Raw genomic sequence first — 25,608 nt, 5'->3', positions numbered from 1 at the left:
CAAAGAGAATAAAGTGAAGAATTTATTACGAGAAAATACTGATTCAAGGGGATTCTACTATTTAATTATCTCACTGTTCATCGGTTAACAATCATTTATTCAAGTTGTTCCAAGCAATTAACCTTAGAATAATAGGGATAGCCGCTAAAATTCTTGTGTTTTTCTAAATTAATTAACCAAACCCAACATCCAGTCAAAACTTACCAATAATCAACTGGGCACGATAGCGTTCCTTATTAATTAAAGATAGCATTTTTGTTTCGTGAAAACAGTTAATCCTAAAATATAACAATCGAGATAGCTGCAGTTGGAAGATCTAGTTCCGTCGATTTATTTAGACTACACATGTTATGATAGAACAACACATCTAACCTATTGCTACTCACATACCACTCATTCATGACAATTACGGATCACTGAATTCATGGTTAGCATTAGAAAATCATACATCAAATTAAATTGTCAGATTAATTGACATAAAACATTCATATAATTAAATCATAAATCAACAAATACTTGGGCAAACAAGAATAACAAATTAAAGTGCAAAAACCTCACAGTGATAAAATTAAAATAGTATACTATCCCTTGAATCAGTCTAAGAAAATTGGCCTAGCATAGTTTGATTTACAATATCCATAAAAAATAAATAATAATAGAAAAGAAAGGGTGCAAACTAATTTGTTGGGAGAAAAAAATGAGAGTCATGCGCCTTCTTTTCTTCTTTTTTTCGTGAGTTGTGTTGATTGGTGGGAGGATATTTTCTTGTGTGTAATCTTTTTCTTGCGCCTCCTCCATGTGAGTAGTCTTTTTGGGTCTAAATTTTTGATAAAAGCCCACTTATCTATTATTAACCCTAAATCTTAAATATAAAATAATAAATAATATCTCATCTAGAATTTCATTAATTCTTTCAAATCTTGCATAATCTTCACAAAATCAGATTTTTTTCCTTCCTTGCAATTCTTAGGCAGCTGAAACATAATCACAAGGCGTGGCCACGCCTTGTTCCAGGACATCTTCTGGTTTGGCCATTCTCTTCCAAAATCTATCTTGGAAACTTCAAATGTGATAAACATCACTTTTTTAGCTCAAATTTGCTCCAGGACCGTAAAAGTTCCTCCTACAATAAAATTACACAAAAATGTATCAATTAAACATATCGGAGGTTGGAATAATGAAAAATATGAAAATAAAAATATTAACTATTACGCCCATATCAAAATCTCCCACACCTAAACGATGCTTGTCCTCAAACATAAAATAGATCAACTCATTATCTCAATTTTTCGTCCTCCTTCCGCTTCCTCTACTTATCCAAAACATTTTTCATGCAACAAAACATTTTAATTTCAGAGCATCGCACAAAATAACATCATGAACAGTCACTGCAATCAGAATGTGTAGAAATTAAAATGCATGGGATTTAACAACTCCTCACAAGATTCGCTCATTTCGCTCNAAAAATGTATCCAAAAACTCTTATATCTCATTATAACAATCAAGAGCTTTTTTTTTTTGTTTTTTTTTTCGGCTCTTTTTTTTCACTTCGTCTACTTCTCTTCTTTCTCTTTCTTTCTTTTTTTTGCTTTTTTTTGTTTTTGTTTTTTTTTTGTAGACGGTGACTATAAGGATTCGAGATTGACTCAATCCCAACAATTCACACTATTTTGGATTGAGTGATACTATTTGTGAAAAGTTTACATGGTTCTTCAATTCAAGGTTCAAAAAGGGGGATAACCAACAAAAAGGATTTATCACGACTTGTAATGTGGTTATTTTTATTCAAAGAAAAAGGCTGAGGCTCAAAGTTGGTTCACTAGGGGTCTATGAATCAGGGTAGGCTCAAAGAACGGCTCAGATGATGTGAAAGAAAATGGTTTGAACCTAATGCCCTTATCATTTTGTCTATACACCTAATCCACCACAAAGTATTGACAAAGACATGTATAACAATGCAAGTTCTAGAAAATTTAACAATGCAATGACAACACACAATCAAATAACATGGAGCATGATATCATGATTGCTCATAGGCTCAAAGCTCACCAAAGAAAAAATATAGCAATTGTGTTAAATCCCACACACTTGTCATCTCTAACTATCATCAAGAGCAACTTATTCATAATGCAAAAGTGAGAATGCAAAAATATTTGCACGCAAAGAAAACATCATTTTTTTTTGTTTTTGTTTTCACATCGGAGGCAATCAGGATTCAGAAAAAAGAGATAACAAATGAACTAGGTGCTTGGAACTAACAATGTCACTATTTTTTTTTGTTTTTTCCAAAATGCTGAAAAATTAAATCAGCGTACTAAAATTCAAATAAGAAAAAAAAAATCAAAAATCCCCCAATAAAGTCAAACTCAAACTTCTCTCAATCAAATTAAATGCATCCAAAAACTCCCATACCTAAACTTGACATTGTCCTCAATGACAAAAAATTAGATGCTCAACTAAAACGATAAAATAGTACGAAAATGTAGAGAACTCCCCTGAAAAATGATGAGCATCGTAAAGAAACATCATCTACTGCTGCGGTGGTTGGAGTCGCGGGCTGCCGGACGAGCGGCGGTGGAGATCGACGGAGAAAGGTTGCAGAGTGCCTGGTGCGAAGCCGAGAGAAGAGCGCTGTGCAAAGCTTAGGGATGCGCGAACTGGTGTAAGAGCGGAGGTGTTGAAGATGCAGAGTAGGAGACGCTGTGGGAGAGAAGAAAAAAAAACTAGGTTAAAATTCTTTTTTTTAATTAAAAAAGAAAAAGGAAAAAAAAAATAAAGAACCTCCCAGCAGTAGACGTATTTGAATAAGGCGTGGCCACGCCTTATGTGAAAACCTCTACTGGAAATTTTTTTTTTGTTTAAATCAGTAAAGGTGTTTCAACAAGGCGTGGCCACGCCTTGTGCGAAAACCTCTACTGGAAATATATATATATTTTTTTTGCGCAGAAGTGGTATTCTTATAAGGCGTGGTCACGCCTTGTTAGAAGACATCTTCTGCAGAAATGTAAAAAAATTTGTACTATTTTAAAAAAAGAAAAGGAAAAAAATCAAAATAATAAAAATCAAAAATAAAAATAAAAATTGGGTTGCCACCCAATGAGCGCCTCTTTTTATTGTCGTTGGCTCGACTTCATTCTTTCTTGTTGCTCATGGTGGTTCATATATGGTCACTTTTTCCACTTTATTCCGCTTGAATATTTTCATAGCAAATTTCAGCAAATTCTTGTTTTCTTTGAATTTCTTGGAAATTCCTATCCCTTGGATATTTCCTCCTTTTTTTTATGAGTACATGCTTGGGTCGATCTGGAGGAAGTTTTTGCGCAATTTTAGATATCTGCGAATCAGAGAGAGAAAATATAGTATTAGAATTTTCAACAGTTCTTTCAATAATCTCCTCTAAATCTTATCAACAATATTTGAATTTTCTTGTGACAAGTGCTTAGCGATATCAAGAGTATTAATAGTGCTTTCACTAACAGGATATTTCATGGTATCATAAATATTAAACTTAACAATATCACCATCAAATTCCATAGTAAGGGTACCACTATTAGCATCTATGACAGACTTTGAAGTTTTCAAAAATGGTCTTCCTAGTAAAATTTGACGATTTAAATCATCATTTTCCATGTCAAACACATAAGAGTCAGCAGGAAAAACCAAATTTTCAACTTTCACAAGAACATCTTCAATTACACCTCTAGGATAAACAGTGGACCTATCAGCCAACTGAATCACAATGTCGGTTTCAGCCAGAGGTCCAAGTTCCAAATAATTATAAACAAAATCAGGCATGACATTGGTAGAAGCACCCAAATCCAACATAGCCTTTTCAAGTCTAGTATCGCCAATAGTACAAGAGATAGAAAACATACCTGGATCACTGCATTTGATAGGAATAGTTTTTTGAATAACAGCAGAAACACGTTCTCCAACATTTTCTCTTTTACACCCCTTCAACTTATGTCTCTTTTTTGCAGTACACAATTCTTTTAAAATTTTAGCACAACGAGGTACTGGTTTAATAACATTTAATGAATTAATATTTACCTCGCCTCTACAAAGAGTGTCATTCAACTCCTTAATACTTTCACATTTCCTGTTCAATGCAAGAGGGAATGGGGGAATAGGTTTATACTCAAATAGGGGAGAAAACTTACCTTTCGGAGCATCATCTTGATTGATTATTTTATCCACAACTTTTATCTCATTCTCTTCCTTTTGCTTGGCTGATGCTTGTACCCCAATTTCTTGAACATCCAATTCTTTACAATTTCTCAAAGTAATTGCACTCACATTCTCTCTTGGATTCACCACTGTCTGAGAAGGTATATTACCTAAATTTTGTGCTTCCAACTTGTGAATTGAGGTCGCCAACTGTCCCACTTGAGTGCTCAAATTCTGAATGCTAGCCCTCGTTTCCTGTTGAAATTTTTGAGTATTCTCAGCTAAGGCCTTCACAATTTCATCTAGGGACATACCTGAGTTAGAGGCTTGCGCAGGTGATGGATTCTTGTGAAAATTTTGTTGTGGATATCCTTGTTGACCTCCTTGATTCCTATAGCTGAAATTTGGGTGATCTTTCCATCTTGGATTGTAGCTATTAGAATACGGATCATACCGGTGTTGAGGTTGTCCCGGAAATCCACCTATTGCATTAACCTGCTGCGTTGGATCTTCCTGTAATGTTGGGCACGTGTCCGTCGAATGTCCAACCATCGCACATGTGCCACAAGCTTTGGCATGTTGTACTTGTCCTGCAACCAACCTTTCCAAAAGAGATGTCAAAGAATCTAACTTTTGATCGATAGGAGTAACACTTACCTCATTCACTTGTCGTGAGGGTTGTCTTGCCTAGTACCAAATTGTTGTGCATTGGCAGCCATGTTGGAGATTAGAGTTCGTGCCTCTTGAGGCGTTTTGTTCACCAATGCACCTCCACTCGCAGCATCAATCATGTTCCTATCAAAGAGCGAGAGTCCCTCATAAAAATATTGAACTATTAGCTGTTCTGGAATCTGGTGTTGTGGACAACTAGCACACAATTTCTTGAATCTCTCCCAATACTCATACAAAGTTTCCTCATGCAGCTGTCTAATCCCACAAATGTCTTTTCTAATATTTGCTGCTCGTGAAGCTGGGAAGAATTTCTCCAAAAATTGTTGTTTCATATTGTCCCAAGTTGTTATGGATCCAGAAGGCAAGTATTAGAGCCAATCTTTAGCCTTGTCGGCTAAAGAGAATGGAAAAGCTCGCAGTGAAATTTGTTCCTCTGTGATCCCTTGCGGTTTCATGGCTGTGCAAACAATATGAAACTCTTTCAGATGTTTATGGGGATCTTCACCTGCAAGACCACGAAAAGTAGGCAATAAATGAATCAAGACAGATTTTAATTCAAAAGTAGCATCAGCAGTAGGGAATTGAATGCATAATGGTTGTTGAATAACATTAGGATTAGCTAACTCCCTGAGTGTTCTTTGAGCTTGTCCTGCCATTTCTTCTTGGTCACTTTCACTTCTTTCAACCTCAAGATTAATGTCTGATTCGCTTTCCGTATCGTTGGAGTCCAATGATGCGTTCAAATCAGGAGATGATGATGATGGTTGCTTTTCGCGCCTTAATCTTGCTTCTTTTCTCAATCTCTTAGCTGTCTTCTAGATTTTCGGATTGTATTCGAGTTCACCTGTACGAGAAGAACGAGGCAAAAATAATAATAAAAAAAAATCAAAAGAAATTATCCTCACACCGTTCCCCGGCAACGAAGCCAAAATTTGGTGTGCTGTCGTTGACCACCAAATTAATTCCTACCCTTTTAAATAAAAACGGGTGTAATGGTGAGTAGGGTTGAATCCACAGGGAACGGTAGATTTATTTCTTTTGATAATAAAAATAAAAAGGAGGGGGATTTGTTTTGATAATTACTAAATAAAATAACCAAAGCTAAAATTACCAAGCAAGAAAAATAATGAATCTAGAATTGAAAATTAATCAAAGAGAATAAAGTGAAGAATTTATTACGAGAAAATACTAACTATTATGAGCATATCAAAATCTCTCACATCTAAACGATGTTTGTCCTCAAGCATAAAGTAGATCAACTCATTATCTCAATTTTTCGTCCTCCTTCCGCTTCCTCTACTTATCCAAAACATTTTTCATGCAAGAAGACATTTTAATTTCAGAGCAGCTCACAAAATAACATCATGAACAATTACTGCAATCAGAATGTGTCGAAATTAAAATACATGGGATTTAACAACTCCTCACAAGAATCGCTCATTCCGCTCATTAGTGTCTAGGATATATATATATCAACAATCTCTCATGTCAAATGCACTGAAATTTTTTACCTTAGGCTTGCAAATATATCACATCCTTCCACCAAATGAATGAATTAAAATACACAAACAAAAAGGGCTATAAATGGGTTGTAACGTGGCTAGGGGTAAGGTAGGATAAAAGGGAACAATGAGCTATGGAATTGGAGAAATCATATGCACTTTTCACAAAAACAATTGCATCCAAATAATAACATCTTCAACCTCGTTATAACATCAAGAGCATTTTTTTATCACTTCGTCTACTTCTCTTCTTTCTCTCTTTTTTTTTCTTTGCTTCTTTTTTTTTTGGTTTTTTTTTGTAGACGGTGACTATAAGGATTCGAGATTGACTAAATTCCAACAATTCACACTATTTTGGATTGAGTGGTGCTATTTGTGAAAAGTTTATATGATTCTCTAATTCAAAGTTCAAAACAGGGGGTTAACCAACAAAAAAGATTTGTCACGGCTTGTAATGTGGTTATTTTCATTCAAAGAAAAAATCTGAGGCTCAAACTTGGTTAACAAGGGTCTATGAATCAGCGTAGGCTCAACGAACGGCTCAGATGATGCGAAAGAAACTGGTTTTAACCTAATACCCTTATCATTTTGTCTATACACCTAATCCACCACAAAGTGTTGACAAAGACATGTATAACACTGCAAGTTCTAGAAAAATTAACAATGCAATGACAACACACAATCAAAAAAATGGAGCAAGATATCATGATTGCTCATAGGCTCGAAGCTCACCAATAAAAAAATATAGCAATTGTGTTAAATCCCACACACTTGTCCTCTCTAACTATCATCAAGAGCAAATTATTCATAATGCAAAAGTGAGAATGCAAAAACAATTTGCACGCAAAGAAAACATCATTTTTTTTATTTATTTATAATATTTTTTTCTGCATTAGAGACAATCAGGATTTAGAAGAAAGAGATAACAAATGAACTAGGTGCTTGGAACTAACAACGTCACAAATATTTTTTAAATTTAAATTTAAATTTTAATTTTTGAATGCAGAAAAATTAAATCAAAATACTAAAAATCAAATAGAAAAAAAAAATCCAAAATCCCACAGTCAAGTCAAACTTCTCACAATCAAATCAAGAACTTCCACACCTAAACTTGACATTGTCCTCAATGACAAAAAATAGATGCTCAACTAAAACGATAAACTAGTAGGAAAAGTTAGAGAACTTTCCTGAAAAAATGTTGAGCGTTGTAAAGAACACCATCTACTGCTGCGGTGGGGGAAATGGAGGTTCGAATCCCATGTGCCTGTAGAAAGCCAATTGGTTCAGTTCCATTCTGGTCAACCGTTGCTTGATCTCATCCACTTCCACGTCGATACGCCTTCGTGATGGAGTAGTAGATGTGTGTGGGGGCGCATGTGAGTCCAAAGGGTCGTCCGGACCATCAGATTCAGAATTGTGGTGGCCGGGTCGTGTAGTCACTGGACCTGGTGGACAAAAAGAAAAAACTCCATGTACTTGTTCTATCAATCCCATAGTTTCTAAACAACGCAAATCAAGAGGAAGCATATGACAAGCAACATGGAGATCATTATTATCAAGATCAATCAATTTCAAGTTGACAGCTAATGCAGTGATCAAAGAACCAAGAATCAAATGGCGTTTATGAGCAATGACACCAGCAAATTGAGAAGCCAACCAAAAACCCAAATTAACTCTTATTCTATTTTGCATGCACCACAAGAAAAACAATTCTGCTTTTGTTAATACACCCGCAGAATCTTTTTGACCCGAAAAAGTAAAAGCAAAGAATCTGTGAATGTATTTCCACTCTGGGTTGTGCAAGTGATAATCTTTGGATTTACTTGGGTCGTAATCGTTCTCTGTGGACATAGCTCGATAAAGGGCAATGTGATTAAATTGGTCATGAAAATCACACGCATTATTCAAATATTCATCGGTTTTTGCAAAATCATTTTAAATAAAACCAAAAGCAATGTTAAATTCAGTGATTGAAAATTTGAAAGTGCGTCCCATTAACCTAAAACGAACTACTCCTGGACTGGAGAGGGTGAAACTGTCAGGCTTGATCAATTCAAAAGTGGCATAAAATTCACGCACAAGTTCTATATACGTAGGGCATAAAATAGAAAAATATGATTCCCACCCAATATTGCGAACCAAATCAAGTACTCCAGTTTTAATATTCAACAATTCCATGGTTGGGTGGTGAATTTACTTGCATGGGATAATTCGTTTGTTACACAATGCCTTATATCTATCTTTTTCCACCTTTTTTGTGAAGGTCAAATGACCATTCAAATCTGATTCAGACGGTGGTAACGAATTCATCCCTTTCCCCATCCTAGCACTTTTTCGCCCCGACGAAGAACTTGGGGTGCTGACTTTGTTATTCGATGCTTGAGAATCCCGTTGCATTCTATCAACAACTTATAGACTCCACACAATTATCCCACAACCAACAACAAACACGGGCACAATCACGAACTTAGCCAGGGAGAATTAGGCGCACACAATGATACCCAATTGATAGTGAAACGAATAAATAATCCAAACACCATGTAAACAATGATAATAGAAATAAGAGAAGGTAGGAATGAATTCACCTAGAGGGCGACAGAGCGAAGGTGATGTGGTGGTGCGATGTTGCTGTGCGAAGATGGTGCTGGAGATTTGTGCGCGACATCGCTGGAGTTGCAGAGTGGGAGACGAGCGATGGCTGGTGGGTCGTGACTGCACTGTTCGCTGAGAGTTGAAGAAGGTGGTGCAGACGGAGCTGCTGTGCTGGACGATGTGCGGTGTTTGTGCAGCGCGGACCGTAGGAGGTGCGAGCGGCGGTGTTCTGGACGGAAGGTGATGTACCTAACGAAGCTGTTGTGCTGGACGATGAGTGGTGTGTGTACAGGAGCGAGAGAATTTCAGGCGGTGGAGGTGGTGGCCTTGCGAAGGTGCTGTGGTGGTGCGATGTTGCTGTGCGAAGTTGGGTCTCGGTTGCAACAGATATGGCGAGCGGCGCTGAGGTTAGGAGGAGGAGGCTCTGATGGGTGGTTGGGGTGAGCGCGGTGGTGTAATGCTCTAGGTACATTTCAGAGGTGCATGCTTAGTATTTTTTCAGAGTATATTGAGAACTGTATTGAGGTATTTGTGGATGATTTCACTATCTATGGGGATTCATTTGACAATTGTTTGAGTCATTTGTCCAAGATTTTGAAAAGGTGCATGGAAACCAATCTGGTTTTGAATTATGAAAAGTGTCATTTTATGGTGACCGAAGGTATTGTGTTAGGACATGTGGTTTCCTCTAGGGGTATTGAGGTTGATAAAGCAAAGGTTGATTTAATCACAAATTTACCCTACCCCACTAACGTTAAGGGAATTCGAGGTTTTCTTGGACATGCAGGATTTTACCGCAGGTTTATTAAGGATTTCTCAAAGATTGCTCTACCGATGTCCAAGTTGCTCCAAAAAGATGTACCTTTCGAGTTTGAAGAAGATTGCAAGGAGGCTTTTAACAAGCTAAAAAACATGTTGACCATAGCACCTATTATCCAGCCACCTGACTGGAATTTGCCCTTTGAAATCATGTGTGATACGAGCAATTATGCTGTGGGGAATGTTCTAGGCCAGAAAGTTGATAAGAAGAGTCACGTCATATACTATGCCTCAAGAACATTGGACTCTGCGCAGTGCAATTACACCACTACAGAAAAGGAGCTTTTAGCAATTGTTTTTGCTTTAGAAAAATTTCGATCATATTTGCTAGGCTCTAAAGTAATTGTGTTTTCTGATCATGCAGTATTGAAATATCTGTTGACAAAAAAGGAGTCAAAACCGAGGTTGATACAGTGGATACTCTTACTCCAAGAATTCGACATCAAGATCAAGGATCGGAAAGGAATTGAGAATCCAGTAGCTGATCATCTGAGTAGGTTGGTGAACGAAGATAATGTTTTACCTGTTTCCGAATTTTTTCCTGATGAGCAGCTATTTCAAGTGAAAGGTATGAATCCCTGGTATGCAGACATAGTTAATTACTTGGTTACCAGAATTTTACCTAATGATCTTAGTAAATCTCGTAAAGTGAAAATTCGTTGTGAGACAAAGTATTACGTGTGGGATGAACCTCATTTATGGAAATTTTGTGCTGATCAAGTTATTAGGAGGTGTGTACCTGAAATTGAACATAAGTCAATCTTGACTTTTTGTCATAATTATGCATGTGGTGGCCATTTTGGACCGAAACGGACTGCTAGGAACATTTTGGATTGTGGTTTATATTGGGAGACACTTTTTAAGAATGCCTATTTGTTTTGTAAAAGATGTGAACAATGTCAAAGAACGAGATCTTTGTCCCATAGAAATGAAATGCCCCAAAACCCAATACTTGTATGTGATATTTTTGATATTTGGGGCATGGATTTCATGGGACCATTCCCTTCATCAGGAGGTTATCTTTACATATTGTTAGCAGTAGATTATGTTTCAAAGTGGGTGGAAGCAAAACCCACTAGGACTAACGATTCCAAAGTTGTTGCAGGTTTTATCAAATCGAACATTTTCAGCAGGTTTGGTATTCCAAGGGCGCTAATCAGTGATCAAGGGACCCATTGTTGCAATCGAACAATTGAATCTTTGTTGAAAAAATATGGGATGCATCATAGAGTTGCCACAACCTATCATCCACAAACAAATGGCCAAGCCGAAGTTTCTAATCGAGAGATCAAGTCTATCCTATCAAAAACAGTCAATCCGGGAAGGAAATATTGGAGTTTCCGTTTAGATGATACACTTTGGGCTTATCGAACTGCATATAAAATACCAATAGGGATGTCTCCCTACAGGTTAGTTTTTGGGAAATCATGTCATTTGCCCGTGGAGATTGAACATAGGGCATATTGGGCAGTTAAAAACTGCAATATGAACTTGGAAGAGGCGGGTGCATCGAGAAAATTGCAACTACAAGAGTTAGAAGAGATAAGATTGGAGGCATATGAGAATTCGAGAATCTACAAGGAGAAAACGAAGTAGTTCCATGACAACGCGATTTTGCGAAAGCAATTTAGCGTTGGTCAAAAAGTACTACTGTACAATTCTTGGCTAAAACTTATGCCAGGTAAGCTTTGTTCTCAATGGATTGGTCCATTTGTTGTCACTCATGTGTTCCCTTATGGTGCAGTGGAAATCAAGAGTTTGGATACCGATAAAACATTCAAAGTGAATGGACATCGATTGAAGGTGTTACATGAAGATGAAAGCGCGTCCCAAGTACTAGAAATCGAGTTGGAAAAACCCCAATATTCTGAAAGTTGATGGGACGAAGAATGTCGAGCATAACGACATTAAAAAATTTGCGCTTTTGGGTTGGTGAACGAAGATAATGTTTTGCCTGTTTCCGAATTTTTTCCTGATGAGCAGCTATTTCAAGTGAAAGGTATGAATCCCTGGTATGCAGACATAGTTAATTACTTGGTTACCGGAATTTTACCTAATGATCTTAGTAAATCTCGTAAAGTGAAAACTCGTTGAGAGACAAAGTATTATGTGTGGGATGAACCTCATTTATGGAAATTTTGTGCTGATCAAGTTATTAGGAGGTGTGTACCTGAAATTGAACATAAGTCAATCTTGACTTTTTGTCATAATTATGCATGTGGTGGCCATTTTGGACCGAAACGGACTGCTAGGAAAATTTTGGATTGTGGTTTGTATTGGGAGACACTTTTTAAGGATGCCTATTTGTTTTGTAAAAGATGTGAACAATGTCAAATAACAGGATCTTTGTCCCATAGAAATGAAATGCCCCAAAACCCAATTCTTGTATGTGATTTTTGATATTTGGGGCATGGATTTCATGGGACCATTCCCTTCATCAGGAGGTTATCTTTACATATTGTTAGCAGTAGATTATGTTTCAAAGTGGGTGGAAGCAAAACCCACTAGGACTAACGATTCCAAAGTTGTTGCAGGTTTTATCAAATCTAACATTTTCAGCAGGTTTGGTATTCCAAGGGCGCTAATCAGTGATCAAGGAACCCATTTTTGCAATCGAACAATTGAAGCTTTGTTGAAAAAATATGGGGTGCATCATAGAGTTGCCACATCCTATCATCCACAAACAAATGGCCAAGCCGAAGTTTCTAATCGAGAGATCAAGTCTATCCTATCAAAATCAGTCAATCCGGGAAGGAAAGAGTGGAGTTTCCGTTTAGATGATGCACTTTGGGCTTATCGAACTGCATATAAAACACCAATAGGGATGTCTCCCTACAGGTTAGTTTTTGAGAAATCATGTCATTTGCCCGTGGAGATTGAACATAGGGCATATTGGGCAGTTAAAAACTGCAATATGAACTTGGAAGAGGCGGGTGCATCGATAAAATTGCAACTACAAGAGTTAGAAGAGATAAGATTGGAGGCATATGAGAATTCGAGAATCTACAAGGAGAAAACGAAGTTGTTCCATGACAACGCGATTTTGCGAAAGCAATTTAGCGTTGGTCAAAAAGTACTACTGTACAATTCTTGGCTAAAACTTAGGCCAGGTAAGCTTCGTTCTCAATGGATTGGTCCATTTGTTGTCACTCATGTGTTCTCTTATGGTGCAGTGGAAATCAAGAGTTTGGATACCGATAAAACATTCAAAGTGAATGGACATCGATTGAAGGTGTTACATGAAGATGAAAGCGCGTCCCAAGTACTAGAAATCGAGTTGGAAAAACCCCAATATTCTGAAAGTTGATGGGACGAAGAATGTCGAGCATAACGACATTAAAAAATTTGCGCTTTTGGGTTGGTGAACGAAGATAATGCTTTGCCTGTTTCCGAATTTTTTCCTGATGAGCAGCTATTTCAAGTGAAAGGTATGAATCCCTGGTATGCAGACATAGTTAATTACTTGGTTACCGGAATTTTACCTAATGATCTTAGTAAATCTCGTAAAGTGAAAACTCGTTGAGAGACAAAGTATTATGTGTGGGATGAACCTCATTTATGGAAATTTTGTGCTGATCAAGTTATTAGGAGGTGTGTACCTGAAATTGAACATAAGTCAATCTTGACTTTTTGTCATAATTATGCATGTGGTGGCCATTTTGGACCGAAACGGACTGCTAGGAAAATTTTGGATTGTGGTTTGTATTGGGAGACACTTTTTAAGGATGCCTATTTGTTTTGTAAAAGATGTGAACAATGTCAAATAACAGGATCTTTGTCCCATAGAAATGAAATGCCCCAAAACCCAATTCTTGTATGTGATTTTTGATATTTGGGGCATGGATTTCATGGGACCATTCCCTTCATCAGGAGGTTATCTTTACATATTGTTAGCAGTAGATTATGTTTCGAAGTGGGTGGAAGCAAAACCCACTAGGACTAACGATTCCAAAGTTGTTGCAGGTTTTATCAAATCTAACATTTTCAGCAGGTTTGGTATTCCAAGGGCGCTAATCAGTAATCAAGGAACCCATTTTTGCAATCGAACAATTGAAGCTTTGTTGAAAAAATATGGGGTGCATCATAGAGTTGCCACAGCCTATCATCCACAAACAAATGGCCAAGCCGAAGTTTCCAATCGAGAGATCAAGTCTATCCTATCAAAAACAGTCAATCCGGGAAGGAAAGATTGGAGTTTCCGTTTAGATGATGCACTTTGGGCTTATCGAACTGCATATAAAACACCAATAGAGATGTCTCCCTACAGGTTAGTTTTTGGAAAATCATGTCATTTGCCCGTGGAGATTGAACATAGGGCATATTGGGCAGTTAAAAACTGCAATATGAACTTGGAAGAGGCGGGTGCATCGATAAAATTGCAACTACAAGAGTTAGAAGAGATAAGATTGGAGGCATATGAGAATTCGAGAATCTACAAGGAGAAAACGAAGTTGTTCCATGACAACGCGATTTTGCGAAAGCAATTTAGCGTTGCTCAAAAAGTACTACTGTACAATTCTCGGCTAAAACTTATGCCAGGTAAGCTTCGTTCTCAATGGATTGGTCCATTTGTTGTCACTCATGTGTTCCCTTATGGTGCAGTGGAAATCAAGAGTTTGGATACCGATAAAACATTCAAAGTGAATGGACATCGATTGAAGGTGTTACATGAAGATGAAAGCGCGTCCCAAGTACTAGAAATCGAGTTGGAAAAACCCCAATATTCTTAAAGTTGATGGGACTAAGAATGTCGAGCATAACGACATTAAAAAATTTGCGCTTTTGGGAGGCAACCCAAATTTTAGTTTCTTGTTAATTTTTTTATTTTTATTTTGTTCCAGTAGAGGTTTTCGCACAAAGCGTGGCCACGCCTTGTTGAAACACCTCTACTGTTTAAAAAAAAAATTGTTTACAACAGATGTTTTAGCATAAGGCGTGGCCACGCCGTGTTGAAACACCTCTACTGTTAAAAAAAAAAAACTTTTACAGAAGAGGTTTTCGCATAAGGCGTGGCCACGCCTTTTTGAAACACCTCTTCTGCTAGGAACTTTTTTATTTTAAATAAAAATTAATAAAAAGATTTTAACCTATTTCTTATGCTTCTCTCCAGCGCCGTCGAAGCACAACTGTGCATCTCCAAATCTCCCCTCCCATCTAGCGTCTCCCACTCTACAACCTTCAACACCATCAGCGCCACGTTACAACCCATTTATAGCCCTTTTTGTTTGTGTATTTTAATTCATTCACTTAGTGGAAGGATGTGATTTATTTGCAAGCATATGGTAAAATTTTTCAATGCATTTGACATGAGAGTTTGTTGATATATATCCTAGACACTAATGAGCGGAATGAGCGAATCTTGTGAGGAGTTGTTAAATCCCAAACATTTTAATTTCTACACATTCTGATTGCAGTGATTGTTCATAATGTTATTTTGTGAAATGCTCTGAAATTAAAATGGCTTGTTGCATGAAAAATGTTTTGGATAAGTAGAGGAAGCGGAAGGAGGACGAAAAATTGAGCTAATGAGTTGATCTATTTTATGCTTGAGGACAAGCATCGTTTAGGTGTGAGAGATTTTGATATGCGTAATAGTTAGTATTTTTATTTTAATATTTTCCATTATTCCAACCTCCGATATGTTTAATTGATACATTTTTGTGTAATTTTATTGTAGGAGGAACTTTTACGGTCTTGGAGTAAATTTGAGCTAAAAAGGTGATGTTTATCACATTTGAAGTTTCCAAGATAGATTTTGGAAGAGAATGGCCAAATCAGAAGAGGTCCTGGAACAAGGCGTGATGTTTCAGCTACCTAAGAATCGCAAGGAAGGAAAAAAATTTGATTTTGTGAAGATTATGCAAGATTTGAAAGAATTAATGAAATTCTAGATGAGATATTATTTATTATTTTATATTTAAGATTTAGGGTTAATAATAGATTAGAGGGCTTTTAGCAAAAATTTAGACCCAAAAAGACTACTCACGTGGAGGAGGCGCAAGAAGAAGATAACACACAAGAAAATATCCTCCCACCAATCAACACAACTCACGAAGGAAAGAAGAAAAGAAGGAGCTGGACTCTCATTTTTTTCTCCCAACAAATTAGTTTGCACCCTTTCTTTTCTATTATTATTTATTTTTTATGGATATTGTAAATCAAACTATGCTAGGCTAATTTTCTTAGACTGATTCAAGGGATAATCTACTATTTTAATTTTATCACTGTGAGGTTTTTGCACTTTAATTTATTATTCTTGTTTGCCCAAGTATTTGTTGATTTATGATATAATTATATGAATGTTATATGTCAATTAATCTGATAATTTAATTTGATGTATGATTTCTAATGCTAACCATGAATTCAGTGATCCGTAATTGTCATGAATGATTGGTACTTGAGTAGCAATAGGTTAGATGTGTTGTGCTATCATAACATGTGTAGTCTAAATAAATCGACGGAACTAGATCTTCCAATTGCAGCTATCTCGGTTGTTAGATTTTAGGATTAACTGTTTTCACGAAACAAAAATGCTATCTTTAATTAATATGGAACGCTATCGTGCCCAGTTGATTATTGGTAAGTTTTGACTGGATGCTGGGTTTGGTTAATTAATTTAGTAAAACACAAGAATTTTAGCGGCTATCCCTATTATTCTAAGGTTAATTGCTTGTAACAACTTGAATAAATGATTGTTAACCGATGAACAGTGAGATAATTAAATAGTAGAATCCCTTTGAATCAGTATTTTCTTGTAATAAATTCTTCACTTTATTCTTTTTGATTAATTTTCAATTCTAGATTCATTATTTTTCTTGCTTGGTAATTTTAGCTTTGGTTATTTTATTTAGTAATTATCAAAACAAATCCCCCCCTTTTTATTTTTATTATCAAAAGAAATAAATCTACCATTCCCTCTGGATTCGACCCTACTCACTATTACACTCGTTTTTATTTAAAAGGGTAGGAATTAATTTGGTGGTCAACGACAGCACACCAATTTGCTCAAATGGTAGCCTGACTGCAGCGAATAAATCACCGAAGTGTGAGCTTTGAACTTGTGAATCGTATGAAATCTTTCAGACAAATCGCAACTGGCTTTGTAATTGACGGCTCTTGTAACTGTAACTGAATGACTAACTCTTTCACAACTGAGCTCATCCGTTTTATATAGGCTTCGATTCCAACGGTGACATTGAATGCATTTAATAATAGTATCCATTGAATCGTCTTTTTGTCCATATAGACATCCTTCTCCCAATAATATGAAGTATCAGACTGCTGCGCCGAGATATCAGACTGCTGCGTGACTACTGATTTGCTTAGGTACGGAATATCGGTGTGTGTAAAGTCTCCTACTTAAAAATACATACTTTAAAATTTACGGAAAATAAATTTTTTTTCTTATTTAAATAGTAGACTTTCACCCTCTGAATTAAATAAAATTCTGGACTAAAATTTTGAAATATAAATCAAGTACAAAATAATTTCATGGCATAAAAATATCATTCAAAACGAGCATAAGAAAATATAAGTCCGCCAACCAAAACATGCATCGATGAAATCAGAGTAAAAATGTTTAATGTGCATAAAAATCTTTCATAACATAGGCAGTCCTCGGGTTGCCCTGCACACCGTCCGAGCAAGCTCACTGGTCAGCACCCCCAGTCTCCTCAAAAGTATCCTCAACTACATCGATCAAGTCTAATGAGCCTAAAAACTCAACATGAATAAACCATGAATATCAAATAATACGTAATAAAACCACATGCATTTAAAAGTATCGTGTACATACACAAAATCTGACCATACATATGATAAGTGCAAGAATTGCGCTTAATTTATATGCTAATCCCTTTTATCTATGTTGGTTTCAAACAGAATTATGCTTGGTTTTTGTTGTTTCTGGTTTGTGAGGAGATAAACAATCAATGGATGGTTTAGAGCAATCAGAGGCATTTTTGAGCTGAAACTCCGATAGAAGAGAGCCGCAGTGCCCCTATGTTCGAAAGAGAAGCGCCGCAGCGCTGCAGCGCCCGCCTGCCGAGAGACAAGCGCCTAGGCGCTGCCCATGCGACGCCGCGGTGCCTCACTGCCAAGAACATGCGCTTAGGCGCTAAGGAGCCAGCGCCGCGGCGCTCACACTCACGAATGATGGGCGCCTAGGCGCTGCACAACCAACGCCGCGGCGCTATTGGCAGCAAACATAACTAATGGGCTTTCTTTTACGGCCCGGACGTGGATATAAGAAGAAAACAAGTGTTCAGAAAAGAGGATGTCATTTTGGAGAGAAAAATACACAGAAGAGCAAGAGCAAACACGAGACGAAGATCCGGGAAGCGAAGATCGATCAAAAAAACAAAGAACGACGAATCTGGGGACAGAGACGACACTTCGGATTTGTCATCTATTCTTACGCATCTATACTTTCTAGTGTTTCAATGTCTAAATATTCAAACATGTGTTATTTTTATTTAGAATTCGTCATGAACTAATTTTCTAATCTAGAGAATGACGTAGCTTTGTTAATACGATGATTTGACGAGGTGATTTATTTGATTGAATTCCGTTTTTGTTTAATTGTGTTCTCTATGTTAATTTTACTGCAATTTACTGGTCATAAATTGTATGTTGTCTGATTAATTCTACAACTCGGGAGAGGAACTAGGATTATAGATCGTTAGAGACGCATCGTTGAATGTTTATATCGTTCGGAAGGCGTATAACTTTAGCGAGGCTTAGACAAGAACATTGTTTGCATTTATCATTTAAATTTAGATTCTTATTAGGAATGTTTGAACCGAGGTTTGAATGATACAGTTGATTCGTCACTTGGAAAAAGGTTAAATAATTGGAATTCATGAACATAAATTTAACTGGGAATAATCGTTGTGGAAACTTAGTGAAATCATTTCTTTAGATATTTTCTCTCATTGTTATTTCTCAACTCGGTGATTAGATTATTTATTTATTTGAATTTGAATTGTTTTTAAACAAACCAAACTTCCTTTGATTTTTCTGAATAAAGTCGAGACTATTTTAATTACAAGCACTGATTTACGTTTATATATACACTCCTCGTGGGATCGACACTCGTACTCAAAAATAAATGTTACTATAACTAACTTGACGTCGTGCGCTTGCGAGCCATCAAGAAAACAAGCAATAAGTCTTTGGCGCTGTTGCCAGGGAGTGTCAAGAATTTATATCAGTATTGTTACCAATTAGTCTAGATTTTAATTTAGAGCTTTTTATTTTACTTTATACTGATTGATTTTTTCATTTTTTTTCTGCTTGACAGTGAATGCTAAGAGCGCAAAACCCTGACTTGCTTATTTTTTATCCAGAGATCGAAAGAACTGCGAGAAGATTAAGAAACGCAAGAAGAGAAGAGATACAAGCAATAGCTGAACACAGAGAGAACGACAGACAAAACCTGCCAGAAGCTATACCTATCAAAGATCACTTCCGACCAGTGATCAACAATCATAACTCTGGCATTGCAAGAGGGATCATCAACGCCAATAATTTTGAGTTGAAGCCTGATCTGATCAATATGATTCAGCAAAACCAGTTTGCTGGAACTGCTACTTCTAATCCTCACGTTCATTTGAGGACATTCTTGGAGATCACGGATACGGTAAAAATTAATAATGTTCCTGATGATATTATTAGATTGCGTTTGTTTCCATTTTATCTCAGGGACCAAGCAAGAGGATGACTTCAATCGCTTCTTTTGGGGAGTATCACAACATGGCAAGAGTTGGCAATGAAATTCCTGGCGAAGTATTTTCATCCTGCAAAGTCTGCACAGTTGAAGATTGAGATTAGTACTTTCAGGCAGACTGGCTTTGAGAAACTCTATAAAGCGTGGGAAAGATACAAGGAGCTGTTGAGAAAGTGCCCGAACCATGGTTTTGAAGACTGGGTGCAAATTGAATTATTCTACAATGGTCTGAATGGGCAAACAAGAGGAACAATGGAAGCAGCAGCTGGTGGCACGATCTTTGCTAAATCTCCTGAGCAAGCTTATGACTTTCTTGAACAGATGAATATAAATAGCTACCAGTGGCTGTCTGAGAGGGCAGGAGTAAAGAGGACATCTGGAGTTTATGTTGTGGATCCTATTACGTCACTCACTGCTCAGGTATCTGCACTGACCACTCAAATTGCAGCTATGAATAAGGTGAGCACATCAGAGACTGAGAGTCCATCGCTTGTTGCTGAAGAACCAGCTCTTCCTGAAGAAGCACAGTACATCAACAATAGGAACTTTGGTGGCTACGGAGGATATCGAGGTAACCCTCCCCCTAATACTTATCATCCTGGTATAAGAAATCATGAAAATTTTTTGTATGCAAATAATAAAAATGTGTTGAATCCTCCACCGGGGTTCAATACATCAAAGAGGGAAGGAAAGCCTTCATTTGAGGATTTAGTGCAACGTTCGTTGCTGAATCTGGAAAAAAGATGGCAATGACTGAGTCTCGTCTTGACAATATGGAGACTCACATAGGAAATATGGGTGCGACGATGAAATCTTTGGAGACGCAAATTGGACAGTTGGCCAACGCTTTGAGAGATCAGAACAAGGGTCAATTTCCTAGTAACACAGAAGTTAATCCAAAAGAGCAGTGCAAGGCAATCACTTTGAGAAGTGGAAAAGAATTGGAGGTACGAAGTCCCAAAGAGAGAGTGGAAAGTGAGAGGATAGTTTAAGAAGGTGAAACTGAGGGATCCAAAGCTGAAGTTGAAGTTGAACGACCTCCTATATTGAAACCAGCTCTTCCATATCCTCAAAGGTTCAAGAAGAAGAATTTGGATGATAAGTTTGCAAAATTCCTGGAGATTTTTAAGAAGATACACATCAACATACCATTTGCTGATGCTTTGGAGCAAATGTCGAATTATGCAAAATTTATTAAAGATGTGATGTCTAAGAAGAAGAAGCTGCAGGAGTTTGAGACTGTGAAGTTGACTGAAGAATATAGCGCCATTCTGCAAAAGAAGCTACCACAAAAATTAAAAGATCCAAGGAGTTTTACTATTCCTTGCTTTATTGGTGGTTCTAAATGTAGTAAAGCTTTATGTTATTTGGGAGCAAGTATTAATTAGATGCCATTTTCTATTTACAGGGAATTGGAGCTTGGAGAGGTTAAACCAACCACTATCACCTTAAAGCTTGCTGACAGAAGTCTCACGTATCCACGTGGGATTGTGGAAGATGTACTGGTAAAAGTAGATAAATTTAATTTTCATGCTGATTTCGTGATTTTAGATATGGAGAAGGATCATGATACCCCATTAATCTTTGGGAGACCATTCCTGGTGACTGGAAGAGCATTGATAGATGTGCATAAGGGTGAACTCACCTTGAGACTGGGTGGAGAAGCAGTCATTTTTAACATCTATCAAGCCATGAAGGGATCAAATGAGGTAAGTACTTGTAAAATCATTGATGTTATAAACTCATGTATGTCTCTTGATTGTACAAGAACTAGGGATCCTTTGGAGAGCTGTTTGATAGGTGCTACAGGAACTGTTGATGAAGATGATTGGGAAGTGAAAGAGCAACTTGTGGCTCTTGATGGATCACAGAAAGAAAGAAAAATGGGTACACAGCTTGAGAAATTGGAGGTACATGAGCAAACAAAGGTAATACATCCTTCCCCTAATTTGAAAGAACTGCCAAGCCACCTTTGCTATGCATTTTTAGGTGAAAAAAGTCGACATATCATGTAATCATCTCTTCCTCTCTTACTTGTAATGAAAAAGATAAATTATTGAGAGTATTGAGGAAATTTAAAACTGCATTTGGGTGGTCGATTTCTGATATCAATTGGATTAGTCCCACCATATGCATGCATCGGATTTTGATGGAGGAGTCGTATACTTCGTATGTGGATCATCAGAGGAGGCTGAATCCAGCTATGAAGGAATTTGTAAAAAATGAGGTATTGAAATTGTTAAATGCTGAAGTAATTTATGCTATTTCTGACAGTAATTGGGTGTCTCCTGTGCAAGTAGTGCCTAAAAAGGGTGGAATGAATGTGGTAAAGAATGACAATGATGAACTAATATCTACTCGTACAGTGACTGGATGGTGAGTATGTATTGATTATAGGAAATTGAACAATGCCACACGTAAAGATCATTTTCCATTACCTTTTATTGATCAAATGCTTGATAGACTTGCTGGTTATGGTCATTATTGCTTTTTAGATGGTTATTCAGGTTATAACCAAATTATTATAGCTCCAGAAGACCAGGAGAAGACCATATTCACGTGTCCCTATGGCATGTTTGCTTTTAGAAGAATGACTTTTGGGCTATGCAATGCACCTGCTACTTTTCAGAGGTGTATGCTGGCCATATTTGCAGACATGGTGGAAGACATCATGGAAGTCTTCATGGATGATTTCTCGGTATTTTGCTCTTCATTTGATCATTGTTTACATAACATTTCCCTCGTTTTGCAGAGATCTCAAGAAAAGAACTTAGTTCTTAATTGGGAGAAGTGTCATTTTATGGTCCAAGAGGGTATTGTTCTTGGACATAAAGTATCTTCTAAGGGATTAGAGGTAGACAGAGCCAAAGTGATTTCAATTGAAAAGCTTCCACCACCAAATAATATCAAAGGGATTAGGAGTTTCTTAGGACGCGTCGGGTTTTATCGTAGATTTATCAAAGATTTTTCTAAGATTACTAAACCTTTATGTAATTTGCTTGAAAAATAATCCACTTTTAGCAGTGACAGTCGGGCTGAGGTGCAGTGATGGAAGAACATTCAAGGTGAACGGACAGCGGGCTAAGCCTTACTATGGGACCGAAGTAAGGAATATCGACATTGTCAATTTGAGCGAACCGAAGTAAACAGTGCAGTGACAGTCGGGCTGAAGAATTTAAACCAAGCGCTTGTTGGAGGCAACCCAACCAGTTTCTTTTCCTGCTTTAGTTATTTTATTTTCAGTTGTATAATTTCTTTTACGTTTTCTTATTTTATTTCATTTGGCATGTGAAGATTAGACACTGATTTTTGTGTTATTATGTAGGTACAAGTTGAAACGAAGCATGGAAAGGACTCAATCGAACGAAATTTGTGCAAAAATGGCGCCTAAGCGCTATACTATAAGCGGCACGGCGCTAAGGTGCCGAGAAAAAAGAGCCTAGGCGCTCATAAGGAAGCGCTGTAGCGCTAATATGCGAAGATTAAGTGCCGCGGCGCTAGACATTCAGTGCCGCGGAGCTGAAGGGGATCCGAGAGTTATTTTCAGAAACCTAAGAAGCAAGAGCGGCAGCTCCTCTCCTCCACCACCAACGAAAATCGCCTCCCACCATAAATCTTCCACAAAATTCTCCTTCTAAACACCACAATACACCACACAAATCATCCTACAACCAAATCCACCTAAATTTCTTACTCCTATACACTCTTTTGGATCAAAAATTTCTGAGAAAGTTCTTCAACGGGCCAACACCAGAGGAATTACAAGCATATTTTGGGTACCCTATCGCAAGATAATCGTTCTTGGACTTGCAAATTTTCAATATCCTGTTAGAATTTAAAGGAATAGGGTTCTAGAGTTGGTGTACACAAATTGTTTGATAAATGTTCTAAGTGGATTCGTTTTCAAGAATTGTTGGATTGAGAATATTGCATGTTTAAAGGGATTGTTGATTGATTGATGGTGTTTGTTGAAATATTGTTGGGAGAGACGTTGTTGTTGAAAATTTTAGTTGAGCGAGGTCGATCTTGAATTGAAATATGCCGCCAAAGAAGAAGAGCAAACAGGTTCCGTCTGGGGATGGCGAGTCGTCTACTGCCAGTTTTGATAGACGACGGTTCTGGGATGCAGTTGCTGCTGATAATTTTACTAAATTGTTAGGGTAGGACCGAGCGCTTGCCGCTTTACCAAAAGCTATAGCTAGTAGTAATGGTGCAACTCAATCTTTTAAACCGTACAGCAGCTCAAGCACCACGGTTCGATCTCTCTACCAAGCAGAGACAATTATTTCACCCAACAATCTCCCTCCCAATAATTGCACTCCTTGCGATCAATGGGAATCGAACCCGTGACCTTGGCTCTGATACCAATTTTAGGACCGAGCGCTTGCCGCTTTACCAAAAGCTATAGCTAGTAGTAATGGTGCAACTCAATCTTTTAAACTGCACAACAGCTCAAGCACCACGGTTCGATCGCTCTACCAAGCAGGGACAATTATTGCACCCAACAGTTAGAAAAGAATATGCAGCGAGAACGAGGCATGGAGCAAACACCTAAATTATGATACATTGGCTCATGTTCGAGGAATAAATTGGGATGAATTTGTGAAGCCCCCGGCTGATGCGGTAATGTCCCTTGTTAGAGAATTTTATGCTAATCTGAAAGTCAAACATGAAAGTTATCAAGGAAAATTCGGGGACGGATGGTTGCCTTTGATAGCACAACAATCAATTCTCTGTATTCGATGGCTGAATACGACACAGATGGCTACACGCTGTTCATGCGCGAACCTTACCCCTACGAGACAGTCATAACCACACTTTGTGAACCGGGCACGGTTTGGAAGCTCAACAATCAACGAGCCCCGGTCAGATTTCCTGCAAAGTCGATGAAGAGGCATACAACTGGTATCACTTTTTAGCCTCACGGTTGATGCCATCTTGGCATGTATCTGATGTGACAAAAGCGAAGGCAGCATTGGTTTTTTGTATCTTCACTGGTCGGACAGTGGACGCAGGCCGGGTGATTATGACGTCTATTTTGCAGGCTGCTAGGGGCACATCCACTGTTAGCATGCCCCATTCGTCGACGATCACCGACCTCTATCATGTAGCGGTGGTCACTTGGGATGATAATGAGGTATTACTGCATACGAAAGGCGATATATCACTGGATAGGCCACTCCCGAGATATAAAAGACGGAGACAGATTACTAGTGGCCAAGGGGAGGCTTCAGCGAGTGGAGCACAGCCACAGCCCGCCCCACATGCATCTCATGCACGACAGGCACGTGCAGGGAGGGGACAGACCGCACAAGAGCGTCTCGATGATCTCGAGTGTATTATGAGGCGACAGTGGCGGATTACACGCGAGCACATGGACTACGTGAACGATTTTCATCATGTGCTCGCACAGCAATTCCCTGAGGCCGCATTTCCACAGCCGCCAGCATTTTCCCACAGACCTATTGAGGATGACGTTGAGCATGATGATGAGGAGGAGGTTGAGTTGTCCGACGAAGACAGCGAGTCCTGATGCTCGCTGTATGAGGTACTTAATACCCTGTTTTTCATTGCTTTATTACTGTACATTGGGGACAATGGACGTACTTAAGTTTGGGGGGTCAGCTTTCTGTTTTACTTTTGAGTTTCAGTTGTTTTGTTAATTCGTTTTTATTTTAGGATTGCATGATTAGTTTGTTAAAAAAAATCATTTATTTATTTATTGCATGCTAATTGTTAGGAAGAGTCATGTATACGTCATTGTGTGGCCAATGATGAAAATGAAATCGTTGTTTTATTGCATATATGTATTCATGATAACTTGGGAGTCACAAATATCTTTGCACGGTCATGTTCGTTGATACTATCAATGCTTAGAGACAATTTACATGCTTGTGATGCTAAATAGACTAGAGATTTGAATTTTAGTATTTATCACATGACATTAATTGACACTTTTGCAAACACAGAAATGACCTAGGCAATCTTTCTCAATGTCTTTGGGCCTGTTTTCATTGTTATTATTGTTTGTTAGCCCATCAAACACAGAAATGACCTAGATGCTTGACTTTTCTTTGTGCACCTCTCATATATCATTTGATTGAAAATTGCATGTGATTGATTTGTATG

General features: G+C 37.8%; 1 protein-coding gene and 1 non-coding gene across 2 annotated transcripts; one reads left to right on the top strand and one right to left on the bottom strand.

Annotated features, from left to right (window-relative positions):
• Positions 1-3,396: 3,396 nt before the first annotated feature.
• On the bottom strand, positions 3,397-5,171 carry LOC140975848 (uncharacterized). The gene is made up of 2 exons (XM_073439777.1): positions 4,862-5,171; positions 3,397-4,757 (listed from the first exon to the last, which is right to left on the bottom strand). The coding sequence occupies exons 1-2, from the start codon at positions 5,169-5,171 to the stop codon at positions 3,397-3,399; spliced, it is 1,671 nt and encodes a 556-aa protein (XP_073295878.1).
• Positions 5,016-5,123, top strand: LOC140975988 (small nucleolar RNA R71). Its single transcript, XR_012175123.1, has one exon. It is a non-coding gene; the product is annotated as a small nucleolar RNA R71 (small nucleolar RNA).
• Positions 5,172-25,608: the final 20,437 nt, after the last annotated feature.

The sequence above is a fragment of the Primulina huaijiensis genome, chromosome 4 (genome assembly GCF_012295235.1).
Source record: "Primulina huaijiensis isolate GDHJ02 chromosome 4, ASM1229523v2, whole genome shotgun sequence".
Lineage (NCBI taxonomy): Eukaryota > Viridiplantae > Streptophyta > Magnoliopsida > Lamiales > Gesneriaceae > Primulina > Primulina huaijiensis.
Note: the sequence above shows the minus strand (reverse complement) of the source record. Positions and strands in the feature narration are given on the sequence as shown.

Bases quoted from the DNA above. Each gene is read 5' to 3' on its own strand.
- LOC140975848 (XM_073439777.1), bottom strand. From the start codon at position 5,171: ATGAAACAACAATTTTTGGAGAAATTCTTCCCAGCTTCACGAGCAGCA. The intron at 4,758-4,861 runs GTACTAGGCAAG...GGTTGGTTGCAG, and splicing joins TGCCAATGCACAACAATTTG to GACAAGTACAACATGCCAAA.